This window comes from Geotrypetes seraphini, chromosome 3 (assembly GCF_902459505.1).
Source record: "Geotrypetes seraphini chromosome 3, aGeoSer1.1, whole genome shotgun sequence".
NCBI lineage: Eukaryota > Metazoa > Chordata > Amphibia > Gymnophiona > Dermophiidae > Geotrypetes > Geotrypetes seraphini.
Window position 1 is genome coordinate 108,864,700 of NC_047086.1, and position 24,360 is coordinate 108,889,059.

General features: G+C 41.2%; 1 protein-coding gene across 3 annotated transcripts in view; it reads right to left on the reverse strand.

Moving 5' to 3' along the window:
• ATAD2B (ATPase family AAA domain containing 2B) overlaps positions 1–24,360 on the reverse strand; it is a 528,611-nt gene that overhangs the window by 232,813 nt on the left and 271,438 nt on the right. For all 3 annotated transcript variants that reach the window (XM_033936345.1, XM_033936343.1, XM_033936342.1), the window contains exon 15: positions 6,491–6,581. In XM_033936345.1, coding sequence (XP_033792236.1) covers positions 6,491–6,581 — 91 coding nt within the window. The remainder of the gene's footprint in view (positions 1–6,490; positions 6,582–24,360) is intronic.

Genomic DNA, 24,360 nt, shown 5'->3' on the forward strand with positions numbered 1-24,360 from the left:
CTCTACGATCAGAAAGAGACTGCACAAATTTAACTTGCATGGGAGGTGTGCAAGGAGAAAATCTTTGCTCTCTAAGAGAAACATCAAGGCCAGACTGAAGTTTGCCAAAGAGAATGTAGACAAACACCAGGACTTCTGGAACAGTGTTCTATGGACAGATGAGTCTAAAATTGAATTATTTGGACACCAGAAAAGAGGACATGTTTGGCGTGCACCAAATACAGCATTCCAGGAAAAGAACCTCATACCAACTGTGAAGCATGGAGATGGAAGTGTCATGGTTTAGGGATGCTTTGCTGCAACAGGATCTGACCAGCTCATCATCACAGAATCCACCATGAATTCTACAGTGTATCAGAGGGTCCCTGAGGAACATGTGAAACCATCTGTAAGAAAATTAAAGCTGAAGCGGAACTGGACCCTGCAACACAACAATGACACAAAACATACTAGTAAATCTACCCAGGACTGGCTGAAAACTAAGAAATGGAGATGCTGTGGGGTGATTTGAAATGGACTGTACACATGCAAGAAACCCCTCAAACATCTCACAGCTGAAAGAATTCTGCATTGAGGAGTGGGCCAAACTTTCCTCAGACCGATGTCAGAGACTGGTAGATGGCTACAAGAAGCGTCTCACTGCAGTTATTTCAGCCAAAGGGGGTAACTCTAGCTATTAGGGTGTCAATTTATTCCTCAGTTTTTATACACATTTTTGTAGATATCTTTTGTTTCATGAGTAAATCAAGGAAATTTTTGTTGTTTACCTGCAATTACATCACTTTCTTTTCCAGAGATAAATAAAAAAAAGAGATTCGACGTCGATATGTGAACATTTCTTAAGAAAGAACTGAATATTTCATGGAGTATCCTAATTTTTTCACATGGGTGTACCTCTCAGTGCATTCTAGCACCTGCAATATGCCCCATAACATAGGTATCATGTGGCCCTGAGCAGTTCTAGCAGGAGCATCTCTTACCTTTCTTACAGTGCCTCCACTGTGACTATGCAGTCCTGATAACAGTTGCTGCATTTCAGCAACAGAGTGCTGACCCAGATACCTTCTCAAGCAGTGAATACTGCACTTCCTGGCTTGCAACCAAAACCTGCTTCTAGAGCTTTAGTAAGGAGCCCCATGAAAATGTATTTATTTGTTTATTTAATTTTAGTATGTATGTACCACTTATCACCTAAGTAGTTTACATTCAGGTATTCCAGTTTTTTTCCCTATCCCTCAAAACTGAGATCCCAAAAACAGCAACAGAACGCGCCGCCACATCCACTTGGTAAAACCGGGTAAATGTATTAAGAGAAGACCAAGCAGCTGCACTGCACATTACATCAAGATGAATAGTGCGATATTTCACCCACAACGTAGCCATACCTCTCATCAAATGCGCTTTAAACGATATTGGCGGCTGCTTGCCATGAATGAGGTAAGTTGTAGATATTGCCATTCGAACGATCAAGGATTTGAACGCCAGCCTACTGTGGTAACAGTTAGAACAAAAAGGGGATCCGACAGCCTGAACTCATTAGTCCTCTCCAAATAATGGAGCAAGACCCTCCGGACATCCAATTTGTGTAAGATTTGAGCTATGTGCTCCAAAACCATTGGATAAAATGCAGGCAACCTAACCTCCTGGTTGACATGAAAGGCTGAGACCACTTTTGGCATGAAGGAAGGTACAGTACAGAAGAAAACACCTGCATCCGTAATTCAGAGAAAGGGTTCTTTGCACGAAAGAGCCTGAAGCTCAGACATACACTGTGCCGAGACAACAACGACCAGAAAAACAGCCATAATCGTTAGGTCCAGAAGAGAAGCATCCTTCAGTGGTTCAAAAGGGGTCTTACCAAGGCCCTGCAAAACGATGCTAAGATTCCATGAAGGGAGACCGCAGACGAAGCACCCCCTCATAAACCTGGTTACATCAGGATGAGCAGTAAGTGAACTATGTCTTTGCACGTTTGAACACATGAAAAGGCCTGCAATCTGAACTTTCAGAGAGGCCACGACCAGACCTTTGTCCAGAAGGAAAGCCAGGACTACCAAAATGTTTATGTTTATTAAAAGTTTTAACCGCACTTCGATTTATCAACAGCACGGTGTACAAAATATACAGAAACAAGAAATGAAAAGAATGCCACCTGATTCCTAGCACACCTGATTCCTAGCACACCACTGTTGGAAAGCTTTCCAGGGTTAGGCATAAGAAGCCATAGTAGAGCGTTTCTTCGAGCACAAAAGAGTTGAGATAACTACCTCTGAATAACCGTGCTGCAGCACGGCAAAGCAGTCAAAGGTCATGCCACATGCCATGGGTTCTCCATAGGCAACGGTCCCCAACTGAGAAGATATCGATGAAGAGGGATCTGGAACTTCTCGTCCCACTGAAGACCTATGAGATCTGCATACCATGAGCGATGAGGCCAATCTGGAGCCACTACAATCACCAGCCCAGGATACGTCGCTATCCGGTGGAGGACCTGACCAACCAGATGCAACTGAGGAAACACATACAGGAGCTCGTGAACCAGCCAGGGCTGCACCCAAGTGTCCAGGCCTAGACTCCCATGCTGTGTTCTTTGACTGAAAAAGCGCCTGACCTTCGAATTCTCTGCTGAAGTCATCAAGTCCATCTGAAGCAGACCCCAGAACTGAACAGTCAGAATGAATGTCTTCTGCGAGAGGGACCATTCTCCCGGGTCCAGAATCTGTTGGCTGAGGAAAAGTGCCTGAACATTGTCGATGCCGGCTATGTGGGCTACTGAGAGTGACAGAAGATGAGCTTCCGCCCACCAAAACAGCATGCAAGCTTTCTGGATATCGGGAGCGCTTCTCATGCCCCCTTGACGATTTATGGACACCACCGCCATGGCGTTGTCAGAGTAAACTCAAACAGCTTTTCCTACTAGAATAGGCTGGAGAACCAGCTAAATTGCCCTGAGTTCCAGACAATTGGTCGACCGTTTCTGAGTCCACTGCCCCAGAATGGATAGTTCCCCGCAGTGAGCCCCCTGATCCAAAAGGCTGGCATCCATCATTAGTGTCATCCATTCTGACATACGAAAAAGTATGCCTTGAAGACCACCAAGAGAGAAGGGACTCCTGTAATGGGTGCATGCGCTCAGGCCCGCAGAGACCACCTCCAAAGAGGCCACAAGGGACTTTAAAACCTGAAGATACAGCCAGGCCATGGGAATTGGACAGTCCAGAAGAGGTCCAGGAAAATTCTGATCTGCTGTTGAAGTTTCTGTCTGCGTGCCTTGGGAAGAAACACATGACCCTGCTTGGTATCGAAGAGAAGCTCCAGATACTCCAAAGACTGGGAGGGCATCAAATTCCTCTTCTCAAGGTTGACAATTCATCCCAACACCTGCAACTGAGACATGACCATCTCCACTGCACTTTCACACACTGAACGAGATGGATCCCGGTTCAATCAGCTGTCCCAGGAAGGGTGGACTTGGACCCCTTGCTGGCAGAAAGCCGCTACAACTACCATCACTTTGACAAAAGCGCGGGGGTTGTCGTGAAGCCAAAGGACAGAACTGCAAACTGGAAATGCTGTTGCAAAACATGGAGACACAGAAACCTGCGATGCTCTGGGAAGATTGTAATATGGAGTGAAATCTCTGTGAGATCAAAGGACACTAGAAACTCTCCTAGAGAGAGCAGCCATTCAGACAAAAAAGGAATTCACAAGAAGCAGGTGACCGACTTTAGATCAAGAATGGGTCTCTAATCCTCTTCCTGGTACGATGAAGTATAAGGAGTGTCCGCCTAAGCCCCAATTCATGTTCTGGAACAAGTTCCAGCATCCCGATATCTATGAGGCGTTGCAGAGTATCGCGGACCCTGGACTCTATTCTGGTCAACTCACTGGAGTCCAGCCACACCTGACCCCTGATGTTATTGGGGCTTTTTAGGTGCAGTCACTGCACAAGAACCTGAGGATGTCTGGAATTGGAAATGTTGTAATGCGGGCATAGCCCTGGGAATGTCTATGGGAGGAAAAATCTGTGTATCCCTGCCGACACCTGCGGGAGGAAAGTTACCCAATCCTGACGTCCAGCAAAACTTGTTCAGAGGAAGCAACTTAAGGCGGCGCTCAGAAACACCTGTGCAGAGATCATCCATACCTAGACCAACAAGAAGCTGGCCCTTGAAAAGATGTCCGCTTAAGGTGATCCTTGAGGTAGTGTCCTCAGTCCAAAGACAGATCCAAAAAGGCTGGCATGCAGACATTACATCAGTAGAGAATGTACAAAGAACTTGAAAGAGATCATAAAGGGCACCCGGCACCTAATCCACACCAACCATCACCAGTAGAGGATAGGCATGCATCTCCACAGAGGATGTATTGCGCAGGCTAGAATGACATACGCCATAAAAGAAACAGCCACCACTGCTCAGCTACCTGAAGATATCGCTAGAAAAGAATGTTTTGTAACATAAAACCACCTTTCGAGCCTAAGAGACCTTAAATCTCACTCCCCCATAACTAGGGAGGGCTGCGTGCTGGATAACCAGCGCCACGGCAGAATCTACCTCAGGCTGATAAAACCTGCCAAAAATCAGGATCCAGGAGTGTTGGCATAGCTTTAGAAGGTTGGAAAGAGCATTCCGGGGTATCACCTTGTGTTGAAACCAAACCAAGGAGCTATTGACTGAATGGACAAAAAAAAAAAAAAGGAACAGGAGAATGGTCTAGGACTGAAGCCTGAAAAATGAAAAGTGGAGAATCCAAATGGAGCTTTTTCAAAACATTATCCATAAAGAGGCGGACAGAAGCCTGCTTAAAAATCTACGAAGAAGGGTCAGCACCCCAATCCAGATGCTCTGGGCAGCTGAGGAGACCAGTCTTAGCAAAGGAATCAGCCGGATCCAAAATAAAGACAGTAGCAGGAGACAGAAGAATCATAATATCTGCATGGCAACTACTACAATTGAGGTCTGGCACAGCCAGACAAGAAGGCTCCCGAACAGGAAACTTTGCCACAGGGCAACAGACCGACAAAGCCCCAACGCGCCCACCGGCTGGGTCAAAAGAGTGTCATCTGAGGAATGCACCCTTCAGTGGAACCACAAAAATCCAGTGACAAAGCCCACTCCACAACTATGGCAGGGCTCTGTTGAGGTACATGTGCAGTACCAAAAGAGTCCCCACACTTGGAACACAGGTGTTTTGCGCAAGACACCAGGATGGCCCTGGGCGAGATTTTCTTTGGAAGGCAAAGACCCAGGCCGGCTCCCTAACCTATGGGTACTCGGCAGAGGCGAAGTCCTAAGTTCCCTCCCCTTCCCCAGGATGCTGCAGCACGTGGTACACAATTGCTGAACTGGTGCCAATCTGGCACAATCAATTCAATAGATATGGGGCTGGGGAGTCCATCCCAAATGATTTTGAGTCAAATCGAGGGTTTTTTGAGGCAGAAATAAAAGTTAGAAATAAAGATCAATTTTAAAATCCAAGATGACCGCCGTTACGAATTCGCACTAAAAACGGCAAAAATAAACAAAAACAGAAAATAAAAAAATAGAGATTTGGGGGTCTGGGGATGTGGGGGACCTGAACCATACCCTCAAAAACTGTGATAAACGACTTTAAAATTGTTTTACAAGCCACTCCCAAAGTTCCCATAGGAGATAACAGAGGTTTACTCACAGTTATGCAATGTCAGACTGTCAAGTAACAGTAAACAGCATTAGAATGAAGGAAAAGGATTTTTTGCCTCAGATTCAGCTCCAAATGGTTCCAGACTTGAAATCTTCGGACTGCCAGCCGGCCAGACACCAACTACGACTTCCACCCCCATGGATCCTTGTTCACGCGGTTGGGGGCGGGAAAGGCACCCTGCATCTTGAAACCCGGGTGGGTCCATATAGCCTGCACTTGAAACCTGTGACAAGGTCATTGGCAAGCAGACTCCTTGGGGAAGGGACCCCGAGCCTATAAATGGTGGCACACAGAAGGCTGGCTCCACAGATCCACCAGAGCTTCTCTGTGAAGTAGCAGTCCGGCACCATGGGACTGCATCCTTTCCTCTGACAGGGGACCACCGGGAAGGGGTCTCAAGCCACTGAAGCCACCGAGAAATGAACTTTAAGCAAAAAAATAAGAAATAGAAGCAGAGCAACTGCAAAAGACTTCTGCACAGACTGCTTGCAGAAACTGTAACTGGATATGTTTACTAACTCTCAGGCTAAGGGGATGGAGCATGGACTGTGGGTTGGGATTTAACACCTAGCGTATAGAATCCGGAAGGGACATAACATAATTATACTTTCATACCTATTTTACAATCTTTCCAGCTCTAGCTCTATTGGCTAGCATAGATGATTGTGCATCATGTACATCCTTGGAGAGAAAGAGCAAACAAATTAACTAAAAAAAACAAGTACAACTAAATTTCGAATATATTTTTGTATCTGACGGAGAAGAAAAAAATATAAAAGCTATTCCACTGTTATGGATAACTCACCAACACATTTTTCAGCTAGTTCATCTAAGAAAGCTTCTGACAATTTTGGATTCCAGTCCCTGGTATGAATTTGTAAAATGTGCTTTCTTGCCTGGTAAGAAAAAGAAAAAAAAAATCAGTTTTACCAATCACAAACTATTATTGCAAACTACCTTCACATAAGTGGAATCCAACTTGCATGTCACAAAGTAACAAATTCAAATTAGTAGTCACACCACAGGACATAAACTGATGGCACCAACAGATAATGAAAACTGCAATTAAACCATTGATTACTGTGAAAATCTGAGCTTGTACTTAACATTCTATAAGTTGTACTATCTAAAACTCCTCCTTAAATACACTTCTCCCTCCATATTCACTGTGATAGGGGATTAACAGACCCGCGAATACAGAAAAACCGCAAATAACTTTTTCATATGTTATTCGCTGTTTTCTATTAAAAACCATTGTGAATATGGTGAAACCGTGAATAATACGGTGGGAGACCTGGCCTGTTCCTGAAGGAGAGGCAAAACATAGTGAAGAAATTGCTGGAAATTAGCAATTTTCTCTGTAAACACTTGGAATCAGCAATTTCTCTACGCAAGCTAATGTAATTTGGGGGGAGGAGCCAGCAAGCTAAAACCCGCAAATAATCGAAACCGCGATTGCTGAAACCGTGAATATGGTTTACTGTTCTTTATATTCTGCCTTTAACATACACTTTTACAAAATAGATTTTAATAACAAAATCACACCTGTAGCCTCAAAAAATTATGACTTTGCTTCAAAATGTTACTAAAAGCAACAGCACTATACTGTACATTCAGGAAAAGTATTCAAAACCTTATACGTTTTAATAATCTGCTATCTAAAAAGCACAAATCAAAATACATTAAAGTAAAAGAACATAAGATGATCCATGCTGAGTCAGACCAATAATCCAAGCCCAACATCCTGTGTCCAATTAATATAATAAACAGCAGAGGACCAATAATCTGCAGGCAATATGAAGAAAATAAGAAAAGCAGATCACATATCAAATGGATAAAATAATGTATTCAGAATGGGAAGATCTCACATAAAAAGTCAGATATGGCCACATTTCTCCCATCTATGGGCTGGGTCATGGGTTACTAATGGAGATCAAATGACACCCAAAAATCTCACACTAACCATATATCATCCCTGGGTACTGCTGACAGTATTCAAATTACCAGTCAAGATTTCTTCCTCTGAGGTGCACAGCACCCTCCCTCCATCACAGCACATGACAAAACACAGCCCTAAGACTTATCTACTTGCTGAAGAAATACGACCACATCACAGAGGCATACCACGACTCACACTGGCTCCCAATACAAGCGAGAGTACTCTTCAAATTCTACTGCCTACTATTTAAAGCCATAAACAGAGACAACCCAGCCTACTGGAACAATCCACCTCAACCAGACACAGGAGAACCCACACACCATTCACACACCCTCCAACCAGAAATGTCAAACGAAAAAAACTGTACGACAACCTCCTAGCCACTCGAGCAGCAAAACTAGACCACCAACTCTCCAATTTACTAATCTCGACCAGACTACAAAACCTTCAAAAAAGAAACAAAAACCATACTATTAAAAAAAATGCATAAAACCAAACTAACATAGCTAGATCTATCTCAAGCATCACCTGCAAGACTCTCCTTAGCAACCCAGAAAATATCCAGACTACTACTTATGTACTTCTAAATGTCCTGACAACATTGTGTCCCTCAAATGGCAAAGAGTTTGCCATTTGAGGGACACAGACTATAGAAGTCTGTGCAGCATCGGTCTTGCTTTTCTCATGTTGGATTTGGTGAACCTTCAGTCTTTTGCAATTTGCAGGCCACAGACCATAAAAATCTGTCTAGCTTTGGTTTTAGTTTCTACTACTCATCTCCAATATTAAACCTCAAAAGCCATGTTGTATTTCCATCCTCTTTCTATTTAGGCATTCCCTGTGTCAATCCTATGCATTTTAAAATTTGCTCAATGTTTTTGACTCTACTACTTCTCCTGGAAGACATCCACCACCTTCCTTGTGAAAAGTATTTCCTGATGTTACTCCTAAGTCTAGCTCTCTGCAACCTCTACTCATGTCTTCTAGTTTTACCATCCCAACATCTCTGGAAGAGATTTGTTTATATATGAACACATTTTCAGTACTTAAATGTATGTATCATATCACCTCATTTTCAGTACTTAAATGTATGTTTCATATTACCTCTTAATGTGGCCCTTCAACTTGAATGAGCCTGGGGTGAAAGCCTACTAAAAATGGACAGGTATGTGGTGGAATGGGCATAAAAAATAAAATAGCCATTATATTTCCCTCCCATTGCTCTGGATTTACTAGTTGATTGATAAGATAAGGACTTAATCCAAGAACAGAGGAGAAGGTTTTATGAGTGGCTATATAAAATGACAGTTGGATAAACCAGAACACAAACCAGGGACAAACATGGGATAATATATTGATTTGAAAATATATGTGCTTTGTGCTGAGGTCACTGGAAACAGGGAAAGAGCAGCATTCTCTTAGGACCCTAGAATTAATTGATAGCTTTGTTTAAGTACAAGAGAAGATAACACAGGCTTTAGGCTTAGTTCCATTGTTTCAATGTGTGCCCAGTCTGGTCTCCAGAGACCTGTGGCAGATAAGGTTTGGCTTTTGACCTGGTTGCTATAAAGATGGACTTTTCTTCTTACTACAGAGATAACATTCCAGGGGAGGAGGGGGTTTCCCTCTCCTTTTTTGCAGAGTAAAGTTAGAAATGCTAATTGGATATACAAAATGCATATATGATGAATTAAATTTTAGTAAACTATTAATGTAGGAACTTTCATATTAAAAGGTCTTAGATTGAAATATAATTACCTAAAAAATGTACTGGAGGATTCATATAGGAAAACGTAGGGTTTGTGGGAGTGGATTGGCCACTCCCCTTCTCTTTCACTGAGACACAGTGCATGCTCTTAAGTGACTCAGTAACATGGAAGCAGCAATTTGACTTTTAAGGATAAATGATTTAAAGCTGTGTGTATGGATAATTTTTCCTCTGTAAGTATATTATATTGTAATACTTTTTCCTGGTTTCTTTTGTATCTTTCTTTATTAGATAAGCTAGTATTAAAATGTAACTTTTAGGACTTCTTGTGCGAGGGTGAAAGACACTCTCCCAATATGCATGCAAACACCTTATATGGTATCAAGTATTCTTGACCAATTATATGCAGGCAGTAAAATGTCATCATGTATTAAGTATATATAAGTAACTATAGTAGGATGGAATTTTGAAGGCGTTAAATCAGGGAAGTTGCATTTACACTATCTAACTTGTAATGTGCCTCCATTGTACAAATAAATGCCTTTTGAACCAAGATTCCTGTTAAACTTAGTAAACAATGTTTTATTGGAAATAATTGTACAATTATTATTTCAGTGCATCTATGAGAAGGTTGAACCAAAACTCTGCTCACTCTCTTTCCCCTTTCCTCTAGCATATATATATATATATATTCAAGTCCTCCAGTCCTTTCTTATATATCTTTTTTTGTTTTTTTTAATTCTTTATTGATTTTCCAAATATCAAAAGTGCAAAACACAAATATGTATCAATATGATCTATATAATAAAACCCTAGCTGCGCATGCGCACTCTTAACTATGTGCTTCCATGATCCGTAGGTCTGTGGCTGCAGGAGTGCGCATGCGCGAGTCCCCAGCCTTCTTCCCAGCACCTACCCACACTCGCCGACAGGACTGGCCGCCAGCGCTGGACTCCTTGCTCTCCCCAATATTTGGCGTCTCTCACCAGTGGCACCAGCATCGGAGAAGGCTTCCTATGCTGGCTGGGATCGAGAGGAGCCACGACGACACCTCGCAGGGCGGGAAGGGAAGCGCTGAAAAAACACTCCAGCTGCTACGTTCTTCGCGGTCCCGACTCCAAAACTGCCGATTCCAGCAATCTGTGCAGCACTCTACACACGATGATGTGGGGCCTTCTACTGCCCTGATTTGCTCTGCCGCATCTCTGATGATGTCATCAGGGACGTGCCAGAGTAAATCAGGGCAGTAGAAGACCCTGAAGCAGCGTGTGTAGAGTGCTGCACACGCTGCTGGAATCAGCAGGTTTGTCGGGACTGCGGAAAGGGAAGGGGGGTAAAGAAAACGCTATTGCTGCACAGGGAAGTGGTGTGGGGAGAGGGAATGCTGCTGCTGCACAGGGAAGTGGGGGGAGATCGAAATGCTGCTGTACAGGGAAGTAGGGTGGGGGGAAATGCTGCTGCACAGGGACATGGAGGGGGAAGGAATGCTGCTGTGGCTGCTGCACAGGGAAGAAGGGGGGGGGAAGAAAGACAGACAGCTAGCACCCGTTAATATACTAGTAAGTCAATAAAAGCACATTCATCGTACAAATATGCATGAACAACCATTTTTTCCCACCCACCTACCCAATGATTAATCAATAAAAATCAATAAAAACAGATTCTTTCAATAACTTCCCCTATTTAAAATAGTAATGTCATCCCACCCTCCTCCTACCCATCCTGGATATATATACTCAAAGGGCTAAAATTAAGAAAGAAATAGAAATAACCTCCCCCCTCTCACCATTCCCTGGATGTGTATGAAAATAAACAAAAATTAAATAATAACCAAAGTACAACTATAATGAAGTAGCAAAAGATGTCAACGGGCCCCAAACCAGCTTAAATAAATTGTTTTGCCCCAACATGTCAGAATTCATTTTCTCATATCTATAGCTGGAACATAAACTTGCCCACCAGAAAGGAAAATTCAGGCGATCGTAATTTTTCTATTTACGGGTTATCATCTGCATGGCTATCCCGGTCATAATTAGGAAAAGATGGCATTTATATCGGTCCATGGGGGGCTTAATATATAATAGTGTTCCACATATGACTACCTCATATGTCAGTGGAATTGATGCTTCCAATATGTTATTAATCTTTCCCCATATTGACTTCCAAAAGTTGAGTACCAAAGGACAATAGAACAACAGATGATCCAGTGTCCCAATGTCTAGATGACAGTGCCAGCATCTATTAGATTAAAACTGTCTAACTTTTGCAACCTAACCGGGGTCCAAAAAGATCTGTGTAACAAGAAAAACCATGTTTGTCTCATAGATGCTGACGCTGTACATCTCATCCTCCAAGTCCAAAATCATGGCCATCGAGACGCTGAAATATACTGCTTTATCTCAATGCTCCAAATGTCTCTAAAACTAGGGAGTTCTTTTATCAAGCTGCAGTAGGAGTTTAACACGTATAATACCATGCGTTAAATCACCTTCCGCGCTAGCCACTAATGCCTGCATTGAGCAGGAGTTAGTTTTTTAGCCGGCCGCAGGGGTTAATAATAATTACAATAACTTTATTTTTCTATACTTCCATAATCAAATGACTTCTAGGTGGTTCACATTGACAATCAGCGAATTATAGAATGCATTAAGAGGAAATGTTACATAAGAGATTGGGGTTACAGAATTACAGATGCATGGAGAGAAAAGTTACATAAGAGAATGGGGTTATATGGGGAACGAAAATATGAGAGGTTGGAGATACCTGAGAGATTTCATCAGGAATTGCAGCGAGGAAATAACATAGTAAGAGAAGGTCATCTATTTAGGTAATAAATTTGTCGAATAGAGTGATTTTAATTGATTTTCGGAATGCGTTGTAGTGTTGTTTGGCTTCATTTATGCAATTTCCCAGCTAGGATTGCTGTCTGTTTGCTTGGTACATGAAGGTTCTGTCCAGGAAGGATTTGTATTTGCAGCCTGTGATCTTTGTGTATGCAAAGATGTTTTTGTTTCTGGTGGTTCGTGTGGGGTTGTGTAGTATGAAGTTTCAAGTTTATTAGGATTTTATATACCGCCTATCAAGGTTATCTAAGCGGTTTTTACAATCAGGTACTCAAGCAATTTCCCTATCTGTCCCGGTGGGCTCACAATCTATCTAACGTACCTGGGACTATGGAGGACTGAGTGACTTGCCCAGGGTCACAAGGAGCAGCGCGGGGTTTGAACCCACAACCCCAGGGTGTTGAGGCTGTAGATCCAACAACTGTGCCACACACCTGTGTTTGCAGGTAGGAAGGTGCTAGACCCCAGACTTGTTTGAAACAGATACATGCAAATTTGAAAAGTATTTGCACTTCCATTGGTGTAGTTTTTTGTAATAGGAGCTAATGTGGTCTTTTTTTCTCAGTCCGAAAATTAAGCGGACTGCAGTGTTAGCACGTGATGACATGTCCGACGCGCTAACCCCGCTAGTGCGGCTTGATATAAGGAGCCCTAGATTTTTGGGTTTTATTCAAGAATTCAGATATTAATTTATACCACCGGGCAGCCTGATGTCCTAAAAAATCTGTCTGGAACGATAGGACCTGCAAGCTATAATGATTTTTTAGATTTTGCCAATCAGGGAACCTCTTCTGAATGGCTTGCTTCAACTGCAACCACTTATAATTTTGAGACTTAGCAATACCAAATGTTTGTTGCAGTTATGAAAAATCAAGCATTTTCTCATCTGATGTAACATCATCTAGCTTCCAGAAGATCCCAGACTTGCCAATTTGAATCTTGGAGTTTAGCCATAAGGATTGATAAGTGGATTTCTCTACTGGAATATCTGTTAATTTGTTAATAAATTTCAAAGCTTTCTAGGTGTCAAATAAAATACTATTGTCCTTAACATATCTGGGTAACTTGATACTCAACACATGAAATAATCATAATGGGGACATAAGTTGCCACTCTAAATACAACCAATCAGAAGATTTTCCATGAGCTCGGGGAGGATCCAATACATACCCTGACGCAGTATATAGGCCTGATACATATAAAAATTGGGACAATTGACCCCACCCGCTGCAATTGGTTTTTGTAAAGATACTAAAGCAATTTGAGCAATTTTACCCAGCCAAATAAATTTAGTAAGAATACTATTTAATTTCTTATAAAAGGACTCCTGAAAATAAACTGGCAACATACCCATTTGGTAGCAAACCACAGGCAAAATCATCATTTTAATCGTCTGGACTCTCCCCCACCAAGAGACCATGAAGACCCCACCAAGAGACAATGAAAGTAAATGGTCTCAGAAATGTGAGACCATTTACATTCATTATCTCTTCTAACGTTTTCTGAACCCAAATGCCTAAATATTTTATACCCTCTTCCTTCCCAAAGAAAAGGGAATGTGCCAAATAATCCTTTTGGACAGTGTACGTTTAGCGAAAGAACCTCCGATTTATTCCAATTTATTTTATATCCAGAAAATTTTCTGAATCTATCAATCAAATCTAGTAAATGTGGAATGATAGTTTCAGGATTCCTCAAATGAAGCAAAATATCATCTGCATATGCAGATACCTTATATTCCAACCTGCATAAGGAATATCTAGAATCTCCTTTGCTGTTGAATAGCCAATAGCAAGGATTCCACAACAATATCAAACAGCGAAGGAGATAATGAACATCCTTGTCTAACTCCCCCCCTCTGCAGACGAAAACATTCTGAAAAAGTATTATTGATATATAATCTGGTAAAAGGGGAACTATACAAGATTTGGATCATTTGAATAAAACCGAAACCTATACCAAACCAATCCATTGCTTGAGCCATAAAGGTCCATGCCACATGATCAAAAGCCTTCTCTGCATCTAAGGACACAGAGAAGGCTGGATCTTCCATGGTTTTTGTTAAATTTAGCATGTGAAAAGTCAAATCTAGTATTATTTGAAGAATGTCTTTGAACAAAGAAACCCATTTGGTGCAATGCCAATAACTTAGCCAACAATTTCCCATCTACATTGATCAAAGAAATAGGCCTGTAATTTGAAACCAACATGGGATCTTTATTTGGCTTTGGCAAAACCATAGTTAGAGATTCTGCCATAGTACCTAAGATGCAACCTTTAGTTAGTTGAGCCTGATATAAATTTAAAAGATGAGGTAATAGGGTAATTTGGAATGATTTATAAAACTCTACAGTGAAACCATCACGCCCTGGAGCGGATCCAACTCTAAGGGACTTCAACGCTGCTTGTAATTCTTTCAGTGATATAGGCACCTCAAGATTACCTTTTATATGCTCGGGAATTTTTGGTCCCTTGATCAACTTTAAAAATTCTAAACCCTCAAGTTCTTTATTTGAATAAAGCTCAGAAGAATATAAAGCTTTATAATATTTCAAAAATTGTTTTAAGATATTTCCAATTTGAGAATGAGTTTCACCATTCTCATATTTAATCACCACAATCTTTACTTTTCTTTTTTAGCTTTAAGATAATTAGCTAATAATCTTCCCACTTTATTCGAGTTTCCATAATACAGAGCCTGTTGAGAAAACAAATCTTTCCTTGCTAATTGTGAAGAGATCTCATTATATTTATATTTTGCTTTTAGGAGGGCCTGTAAAGTAATTTGTTTCCATTTCATAGCCAATTTTGACTCCAAATCCTTAATATTTTGTTTCAAATTGGAAAATTCCCTTTTAACTTGTTTCCTAATATGTGTCGAATATGATATGATTTGCCCCCTCATGGTAGCTTTGAAAGCATTCCACAATGTTTCCAATGAGATTTCCTCTGAGGCATTGATTTGGAAATATTCATTCATTTTTAATTGAAATTCTTCAAAAAAGTTTGAGTCTACAAGCAATGTATTATTAAATCTCCACACAGGGCTACTACAATCTTGTTCAGCAAACTTAAATTAAATCCAAACCCTACCATGATCCGACAGAATAATTGGATCTATGGTGGCTTTTGTTACCTGTTGAACTAATTTATCTGAAACAAAAACATAATCTATTCGTGAAAATGATTTATGAACGTGGGAGCAAAAAGAAAATTCCCGAGCATCAAAATGAAGGATCCGTCATATATCCTTCAATCCACAGGATTGTACCAAGTTATCTAACCCTAATTACTGTAGAATTTTGTTGAGCTTTTTGTCCAACATTGGGTCCATAACAGCGTTAAAGTCCCCTGCCACAACTACATTTGAAGCAGCCAGTGGTAATACTAACTGTTGAAGATTTTTGAAAAATTCAGTTTTATTTGAATTAGGGGCATAGATGTTGAAGAGCACCAGCGTATCATTCTCCAAGCTCATATCCACATGAACCCATCTGCCTAAGGGATCTGAAGAAATCTGATTGAATGTAGCTGATTGAATGGACCAAGATAGCCACCCCAGCCTTCTTACCTACTGCTGGAGCAAAAAAAACAATACTTAACCTATTCCTCTTTTAATTTCCTGGGTTCTGTAGCGGATAAGTGTGTTTCCTGTATATAATATATGTCCGCATCTTGTTGTTTTAGAAAATTAAGGGCTCCTTTTACTAAGGTGTGCTAGCGATTTTAGCGCACGTAGGATTTTAGCGCGCGCTAAACCCACGCTACACAGCAAGAACTAATGCCAGCTCAATGCTGACGTTAAGGTAGTCTAGCGCGCAATTTAGCGTGCACTATTCCGCACGTTAAGGCCCTAACGCACCTTAGTAAAAGGACCCCTAAGTGTTTTCTTCCTCTTAATTGGATGGTTGAGCCCATTGACATTTATGGAAAATAATTTAAAATTCATTTTCCCATTTAAACAAAATATATTCTCATTAATCAGCTGTTTAGATAACAATAATTCTATACACGTCCCCTGCCCAAAAATAATACGAACACCTTGGATGCAAGCATTGGATTAATAGCCTTCAAGCCCTCCCCTAATGCCTATCCAACCTAACCTCCTAACCCAACAGATACATTCTCAGTCATATACTTTAAAAATAAATAAAATATTTTTTAAAAAGTTCATTAATTTCTAAAACATTACTAAATCTGTTATTTTGATTTTAAAAACTTTCACAAATGCGCTTATAAATATCTTAAATTTTAAAAACATGTCAATTGTCTCTTTTATACTTTAATGACATTGCCATATACCTTTAATTTGTAATTATAATCGTCTATAAACTAAGCCTGAGCTTTTAAACAGTCCCATATAAATCAACTTAATAATTCACAAGACCATAACCTCCCTCAATTCAAATTACCTACATTCACTGGCCTAAATTTAAAATATAATCCTGTTATAAATAAGTTTAAAATGAATATCATATTAATAATAATATTCCACTCCTAAATATATGCGAGTGAATTCTATTACTCATGCAATATCTTATCAATTGTTGTAAATCCCAGCCAATCACAAAACTTACTCTATTTCATTACTAATATGTTCTTTAAATAAAAATTAAGTTAATCTATTGGAAAAATCTTTATGTATTGATAATAACTGATTTAATACCATTTAATGAAATAAAAATAATAATAAATAAATTTCAGTTTCAATTTAAGACATAGGTCCAGAGTGTAAGTTAATATACTCTTCCAATGCTGACGGATCTTCATAGTTTACAGTTTTGTTTAGATGAGTCACTTTCATGACCGCGGGGTAAAACAACCCATATCTGGCTCCTATTTGTTTCAGCTGCTTCCTCAAACTCAAATTTTTTCCTTTTGTTTGCTGTATTTTTCACAGTCTAGGAAAAAGAGAAGTCTTGATTGCTACCATTTAATATTCTTTTCTTTCTTGATCTTATTAATTATCTCAAAAGCATGTTGAAATCTTAGAAGTTTGAATTTTATTGGTCTAGAGCTCTGAGGTGGCCAAGACCTAGATGAAATACGGTGGGCTCTTTCTATTTCAAAAGGTAGATGTTTGCTCAGTGAAAGAATCTTTGGAATGTTTTCTTCAAGGAATAGGATTAAATTATTCACCTCAACTCCCTCAGGCAAACCCACAAGTCTAATATTGCATCTCCTACTATGGTTGCTCAATTCCTCCACTTCCCTCTCAAGTATGTTTATGACCAAGTGGTCTTTTTTACAAATTGATCTCTGAGTCTCAGTTTCTACCATCCTTTCTTCCAATTGATCAGAGCGGATATTGCATATCTTTAGTTGGTTGGCCATAGTTGCCATCACCTCTTGCATTGCCCTTATATCCACCCTATTCTCTTGTAACATATCCTTGATGCTTTTGAGCTCCGCTATTAATTGATCAAAATGTTCAGCAGGATCTGATGGCAGCAGAACCTTAGATGGGGTGGGAGGGTCCGTTTTGGACCATTTGGCTTTACCCGCAGCAAATGCTGCATCTATCTTTACTTGTTTTCCTGAAGCCATTTTAAGAAAGAAAGGCTTAAAAAACTTCCTGCCTTGTTTCTAACCAACAATAGCAAATCTGATTTAAAGCCAAACTATATATCAAGATAACACTCTTTAGCAATATTATTCAGACTTCTTATCCTTCACCTCCCACCACTTTCCCAGCTTTATTATTTTATAATTAGAGCTCTTGAAAACTACTCTATGGTAGCAAACTCCTCTGTTCTCAAATTGTCAACAGTCAACTGCAGCTTCACAGCTTAACAGAGCTTCAGCATGAAAATGAAATCAATCATTTGTTTACTTCTATTTATGAACAGGAATTATAGTAACAGTGGATAACATATAGCACTGGCAACATTAGCCCATCACAATAAAAACTCTCTTAGTCACCAACTGTCAGCAGTCAGCTGTAACCTCAGAGTCATTCTATATATTCAGCGTTTGTGAGAAGATCAAACTTTTGTATTAGAAACTATATAAAGCAAGTAGAAGAGTTAACTTAAACTTAAGCTTAACCATACTGGCAGATACAACAGTGAAGATTAATAACTCTGGCTTTATTCATCAGCTTAATTTCTAGGCAGTTCACTTTAAACTGCCATAACCGCCATTCCTGAGCTTGTATTTCTGCACTGGACAAATCCCCCGCTGGTCCTCCAAGCCTCTTCGTCCGATCCGCTGTCTTCGTGCCACAAAAACACCTCCTCTCAGAGCCTCAGAGCACTCTGCCCACAAGTCAATCAGGAAACCGGAACGCAAAACAGCAGTCGGGATCCGAAAAAGCAGAGAACTGCTCAATCAGTCACTCTCCCGATCTCACCGCGGCGAGTAAGTTCACAATTTTTACTTCAATACTTTCTTTTGTTGCTTTCCTCTCCACAGTGTCAAGTTGGGTTAAAAAAAAGGCTTCAAATATTTAAATAAATGGTAATTAGAGAAGGAGCTTTCTGACTAAGCCTCCATCTCTGCTCGCAGCCAAGCCACGCCCCCCCCCCTTCTTATATATCTTATGGCACAAACCCTGTAGCATTGCTGTTGCCTTCCTCTGATCCGCCTGAGGTCTTTTTATGTCCTTTGAAAGATACAGCCTCCAAAACCAGACACAATGTTCCAAGTGGGACTTCACCGATGATTTGTACAGGGGTATCAACACTCCTTTCTTCTGCTGGTTATACCCCTCTCTACAGTCTACCATTTTTTTGGAGAACAGTCACTAACCTTGTCACATTGTTTTGTCATCTTGAGTTCCTTGGACATTATCATCCCAAGCTCTCTCTCCAGGTCCATGCATGTCAGTCTCTTACTCCCTAGCACATACTGCTCTTCTTGCTTTCTACATTCCAAGTGCATCACTTTGCACTTCTTCACATTAAATTTTAACTGCCAAACATTCGACAATTCTTCTAATTTTTGTAGATTTAATCTCTTGTCCATTCTCTCCTGGGAGTCCATTCTGTTGCAAATCTTGATGTCATCTGCAAAAAGGCAAACTTTTCCTTCTAACTATTCAGCAATGTCCCTCGAAAATATTCTGAATAGAAATCAGACACTTAAGGCACTCCACTACATACCTCTCTATCATCTGAGTAAACACCATTTCCCATCACCCTCTGATGTCTGTCAGTCAAACAGTTCCCAATCCAGTTCACCAATTTAGCCTGCTAAGTTAATTTATGAGCCTCCTATTAGGGACTACATCAAAGGCCCTTACAAACTATATCTAATGCATGTTCACGATCCAATTCTCTGGTCATCCAGTCAAAGAAATCAATTATTTGTTTAGCATAACTTTCTTTTGGTGAAACCATGTTGCCTAAGACCTTGTAACCACTAGATTCCAAGAAACGCACTACCCTTTCCTTGAGCAGCATCTCTATTACCCTTCTAACCACTGAAGTAAAGCTTACTGGTCTAAAGTTTCCAACTTCTGTATCCACTTTTGTGAAGAGGAACCACATCCACTCTTCTTCAATCCCGCAGAACCTCCTTGTCTCAAATAATTCATTAAACATAGTAAATGACGGCAGATAAAGACCTGAATGGTCCATCCAGTCTGACCATTAGTTATATTCATTAAAAATACATGATTAAATTAACTTCTCTTTTTTAATATTTCTGGGTCATAGACTGTAAAGTTCACCTGGTATTGTCTTAGGCTCCAAATGCTGAATTTGCTGTCCAAGCTCACTCCAGCCTATTCAACCATCCAGTTTGCAGAGAGCTTGCTAAAACTGCTCTATGATCACTGAAGATTCTGAGATAGATCCCATTCTGCCCCATGGCTTTGTCCACTTTTATTTTTTTTTAATTGTTCACAAACATTTTCTTCTGTAAACTGTGCAATAGCATCTTCATTTCATATGTACCTTTATCAGCTGACAGAAGGCCTACTCCAGGACTATCTTCAATGAAGACAGAAGTACTGTATTTGTAAAGCACATCTGTGTTGTCCTCATCACTCTCCCAAAATAGTGGTTCATAGAATCTTTCAGTTTCATAATTCCATTTCTAGCTTTCCTCCATTGACTAATATTCCTTTTAAAAAAAAAAGTATTTTCCACCATTCTTTGTGTTTTAGCCATTTGTTCTTCAGCCAAAAGCTTTTGCCAGCCGTATATCTTGCTTCAGTTCTTTCAATTTCATCCAGTAATCTCTTCTGTGTTCTTTTGTATTTCATGAGCCTTACCTCTTTTGCACGGACCCTCAGACACAAGGGGGCCCTGATCAACCAGTTGTCCAGCCAGGGACGCAACTGAAGTCACATCTTGCGCAGGTGAGCTGCTACTACAACCATAACTTTTGTACAGGTGCAAGGACCTGTCGCCAGCCCAAAGAGAAGAGCTGAGAACTGATAATGATTTTTTCAGAACATGAAATCTGAGAAACTTCCCATGGTCTGGGTAAATAAGAACAAGCAAGAGGGCCTCTGTCAGATCCAAAGAGGCAAGGAACTCTCCTGGGGTCACCACCACTATGACAGATCGAACCATCTCCATGCAAAAGCATGGCACTTGAGTGCTGCATTGACTTGAGTAAGGTCCAGAATGGGTCCTCAATCATCAGAGCTTTTCTTTGGCACAATAAAATAAATGGAGAATCTGTCTGTGCCTGAGAATTCAGGTGGCACCAGCTCCATGGCCAGAATATCGAGCAACTTTCTCACAGTGGTTTGACCTTGTCTGGGCGCCTTGTTTGTGGACAGAATAGTCCACAAACTAATCCAATAGAGACTGGGCAAGTTCCAGCTAGTAGCTGAACCAAATGAAATCCAGAACCCAATGGTCAGACAAAATCTGGACTCAGGCCAGCAGAAACACTGAGAGCCTGCCCCAGATACATAGAGGGGCCTCATTCGGCCTGGTGTTATTGCGACGTCCTGGTAGATTGAGCAGCAAGGGAAGCAGAGGTTTGGTTATGCTCAGATCCAGAGAACCTCTGCCTGCAGCCCTAGAATAATCTCTGCGACGTCAAACTAGAATACAGTCAAGAATGTCTGCTCTTAGTGACTCTGGGAAAATCACTTAATCCTCATTGCCCCAGGTACATTTGTTAGAGTGGGAGCCCGCCGGTACAATTAGGGAAAAATGCTTGAGTACCTGAATAATTTGTAATCTGCATAGAATTGTAGGATATGCAGAATATAAATTATAAGAAAAATTATAAAATTAAATTAACAGCCATGAAAATAAGAGCGCCCTGAGCATCTAGAGGTTCTGGGTCTATTATTAGGCAAGTTCTTGGGGCGACGGTCCACCACACAATACATGAGATTATCCAGGTCTTTCCCAAGGAATAGGCACCCCTTAAAAGGGAGTCTGGCAAGAGTATCTTTAGGGGTAGAATCACCAGTCCAATATCTGATCCAGAGCATTCTGCGAGCCGAAATCAAATAAGCTGATGCTTTATCCAGAACAGAAATGTCATACATAATCCACACCAGATAAAAGAAGCTGAGGAGGAGGTTCACAAGCATGCGTGACAACAGACACCACCGAGGCAGCTTTGACTCCCAAAGTCTCCTGAGAACTACCTCCACTCGGCAGTCCTGCATGTTCTTGAGCACCAAACCGCCTGTGCTAGGAAGGGGAAACTAAGGAATTCAATGGAAGCTAACTAAAAGCTGCTGACACTTCTGTGCCATAGGATACAGACAGGACATGGCTCTTGCTACTTTGAGAGATCCTTCTGGAGAATCCCACTGCTCTGAAATCAATAGTTAATATCGAAATGCCAAGAAAATGCTGAAAACTGAACTCTCACTCCACACATAAGGGAGAAGGAAGCAGAAAGAGCCTGCTTAATGACTAAATCCAACTCCTTCAGAGACTCCAAAATAAGATCCTGCAAAGCAGAAGACTTAAATAAATGCAGACCCATGAGAATGTCCCCTGGTTCTACTGTAAAGCCAAAGCATAATCAAAATAGCCAGCGTCTGTTCCCGGGCCCTCTGCCATGGGAGCAGCAGCCCCCGAAATTAAGGGATCAGCAAACTGAGCAACATCAGTATCTTCCTGAAAAAGGTCTCACAAGTTCTGAACAGTGGCAGCCTGTGAAGAAGATGTGCCTTGTGAGGCTATGCTGTGAGGAGACAAGTCAGAGGCGCAGCGGGACTGTGCAGAAGTACAGCTCCTGTGCAAGGCTTTGCACAAAAATTTCAAAAACTGGAGAACACATCCAGACTAGGGTGCATTAAGTCATCCTGTGATGACTCTATTTTGCATTTCTTGGGTACGGGGCATCCGCATCCTTAAGAGCGGACTGGTCACTATTTCCAGTCCCCAAAAATAAAGGTGGCTGCCTATCTTGGCACCTTAGTACAGGAGAGGTTAAGCTGGTTTCTCCCGACTCGTCAGTCTGCGCAACACATGGTGCAAGGATGCTCCTGAAGTGCAAATTTTATGCAATCCTGGCATGAATTTGGGATAGAAGAGCCCAAGGATTCCATCCCAAAATGTTTTGGGGCAAAAACTGCAGTTTTGGAAATGCAGGGATCTTTTGAAAAAAGATCGCTTAAAATCCAAGCTGGCCGCTGCCACAATTTTCATGCCTAAAATCGCTAATTAAACTAACTTCCCAAACTTAAAAAATAGCATTTTGCTGATTTTTTTGAGTAGGAGAACCACAGGGGCACATGCAGTGACCCTCAAAAATCTGAATTTCAGACATCACCTCCCCCCTGATTCACCTGAGGCTGTAACAGCATTACTCACTGTGACCTGTGCTGCAATTTGCTGTAGCCTGCCTCAGCTCTCTTAAAGTAGCTCAAATGGAGAAGAATCACTGCTTCATGCTGGATATGCCTCTTCTACGATGATCTTCGGGCTGGCCGCCAGACACAGCATCTTGACTATTCCCCCATCCCATGGATCGACGGATGCATTATCAGAAGGGGAGTGTAAAAGAAAAATGCAACTGGCCCTTTGCAAGACACCGCTGATCCTCCTACGAATGCCTGACACAGCCCATACTCAACCCCCTGTCACAGCCTGCACTCACAGACCATGTGCTGGGGAAAGGTGCTGCAGCCTGCTTCAACTATTTTAAAGTGTAGTTGGATCTGGAGGGGGTTCTCTGCTTCAAGTTGCTGGTCAGCTGTCATGCTGAGATCTTCGGTCTGCCAGTTGAACTAATCCTCTAAACTCCCTGGGCTGTGACACTCGACAGAGGAAAAAGGGGGAAGGTGAAGCTGCAGCCGGCACTGTATGCACCCCAAAGGACTGCTATTAATATTAATGCCTAACAGCCTGCACTCAAGCTCCTGACCAAGTTAAGGAAGTGAGTAAATGCTAAGGGCCAGGAAACCTGAGCTCCACAGATCATCAAAGGCTGGATATACAGTAGAGTGGTCCATGGTAGTATGCAAAAAAAAAATCAATTAAAAAAAAAAAAATCAATCTTGTCAAGCTTTGTCTCCATAAGGCTTATTTGTATCCACTTGGTATGTCTTACTCATGTATCAAATTTCAGCTTATTTAGGAGGTCACTGCAGCATGCACTGCTTGCTTGTTGTATATGTAGGTGAATGTGCATAATTACTTTGTATGGCATCATCTAGTTTGCAATCTGCACCTGAAAACTGGCTGCATGGGAAGTCAGTCTGTCAACTGCTAGACTACCACGTGGATTGGATATTCTTCAACTGATCAATTTTCATTACTAAGATGAAAGAAAACCTTTACCAGAAAGCTTTAAGTTGGCATATGAGTCAGTGATGGCAGTATGAGATCGAGCCAAGATACCGACATAGTGCAAAGACTCTTGCGTTAGAAAGTTGAAGAAACTACACAAATGAAAGATTAGGTTTCTTACCTCTGCTAATCTAATCTAATCTAATCTAAATCTTGGGTTTATATACCGCATCATCTCCGCAGATGGAGCTCGACACGGTTTACATGGTTAGGGAAGGAACGGAACTCCAGTGGAATTATATAAGTATGAGAGAAGAGAGGTTGGTGTGAGAGTGCCAGGAGCGGGACGGGGTTACGTTCTGGAGAAGAGCCAGGTCTTCAGATGCTTACGGAATGGTAGAAGGGGGCTCAAATTGCGGAGAGGGAAAGGGAGACTGTTCCAGAGCTGAGTGATTCGGAAAGGGAGGGAAGAGCCAAGTTTACCAACAAGGGAGATGCCTTTTAAGGAGGGGTAGGATAGTTTTA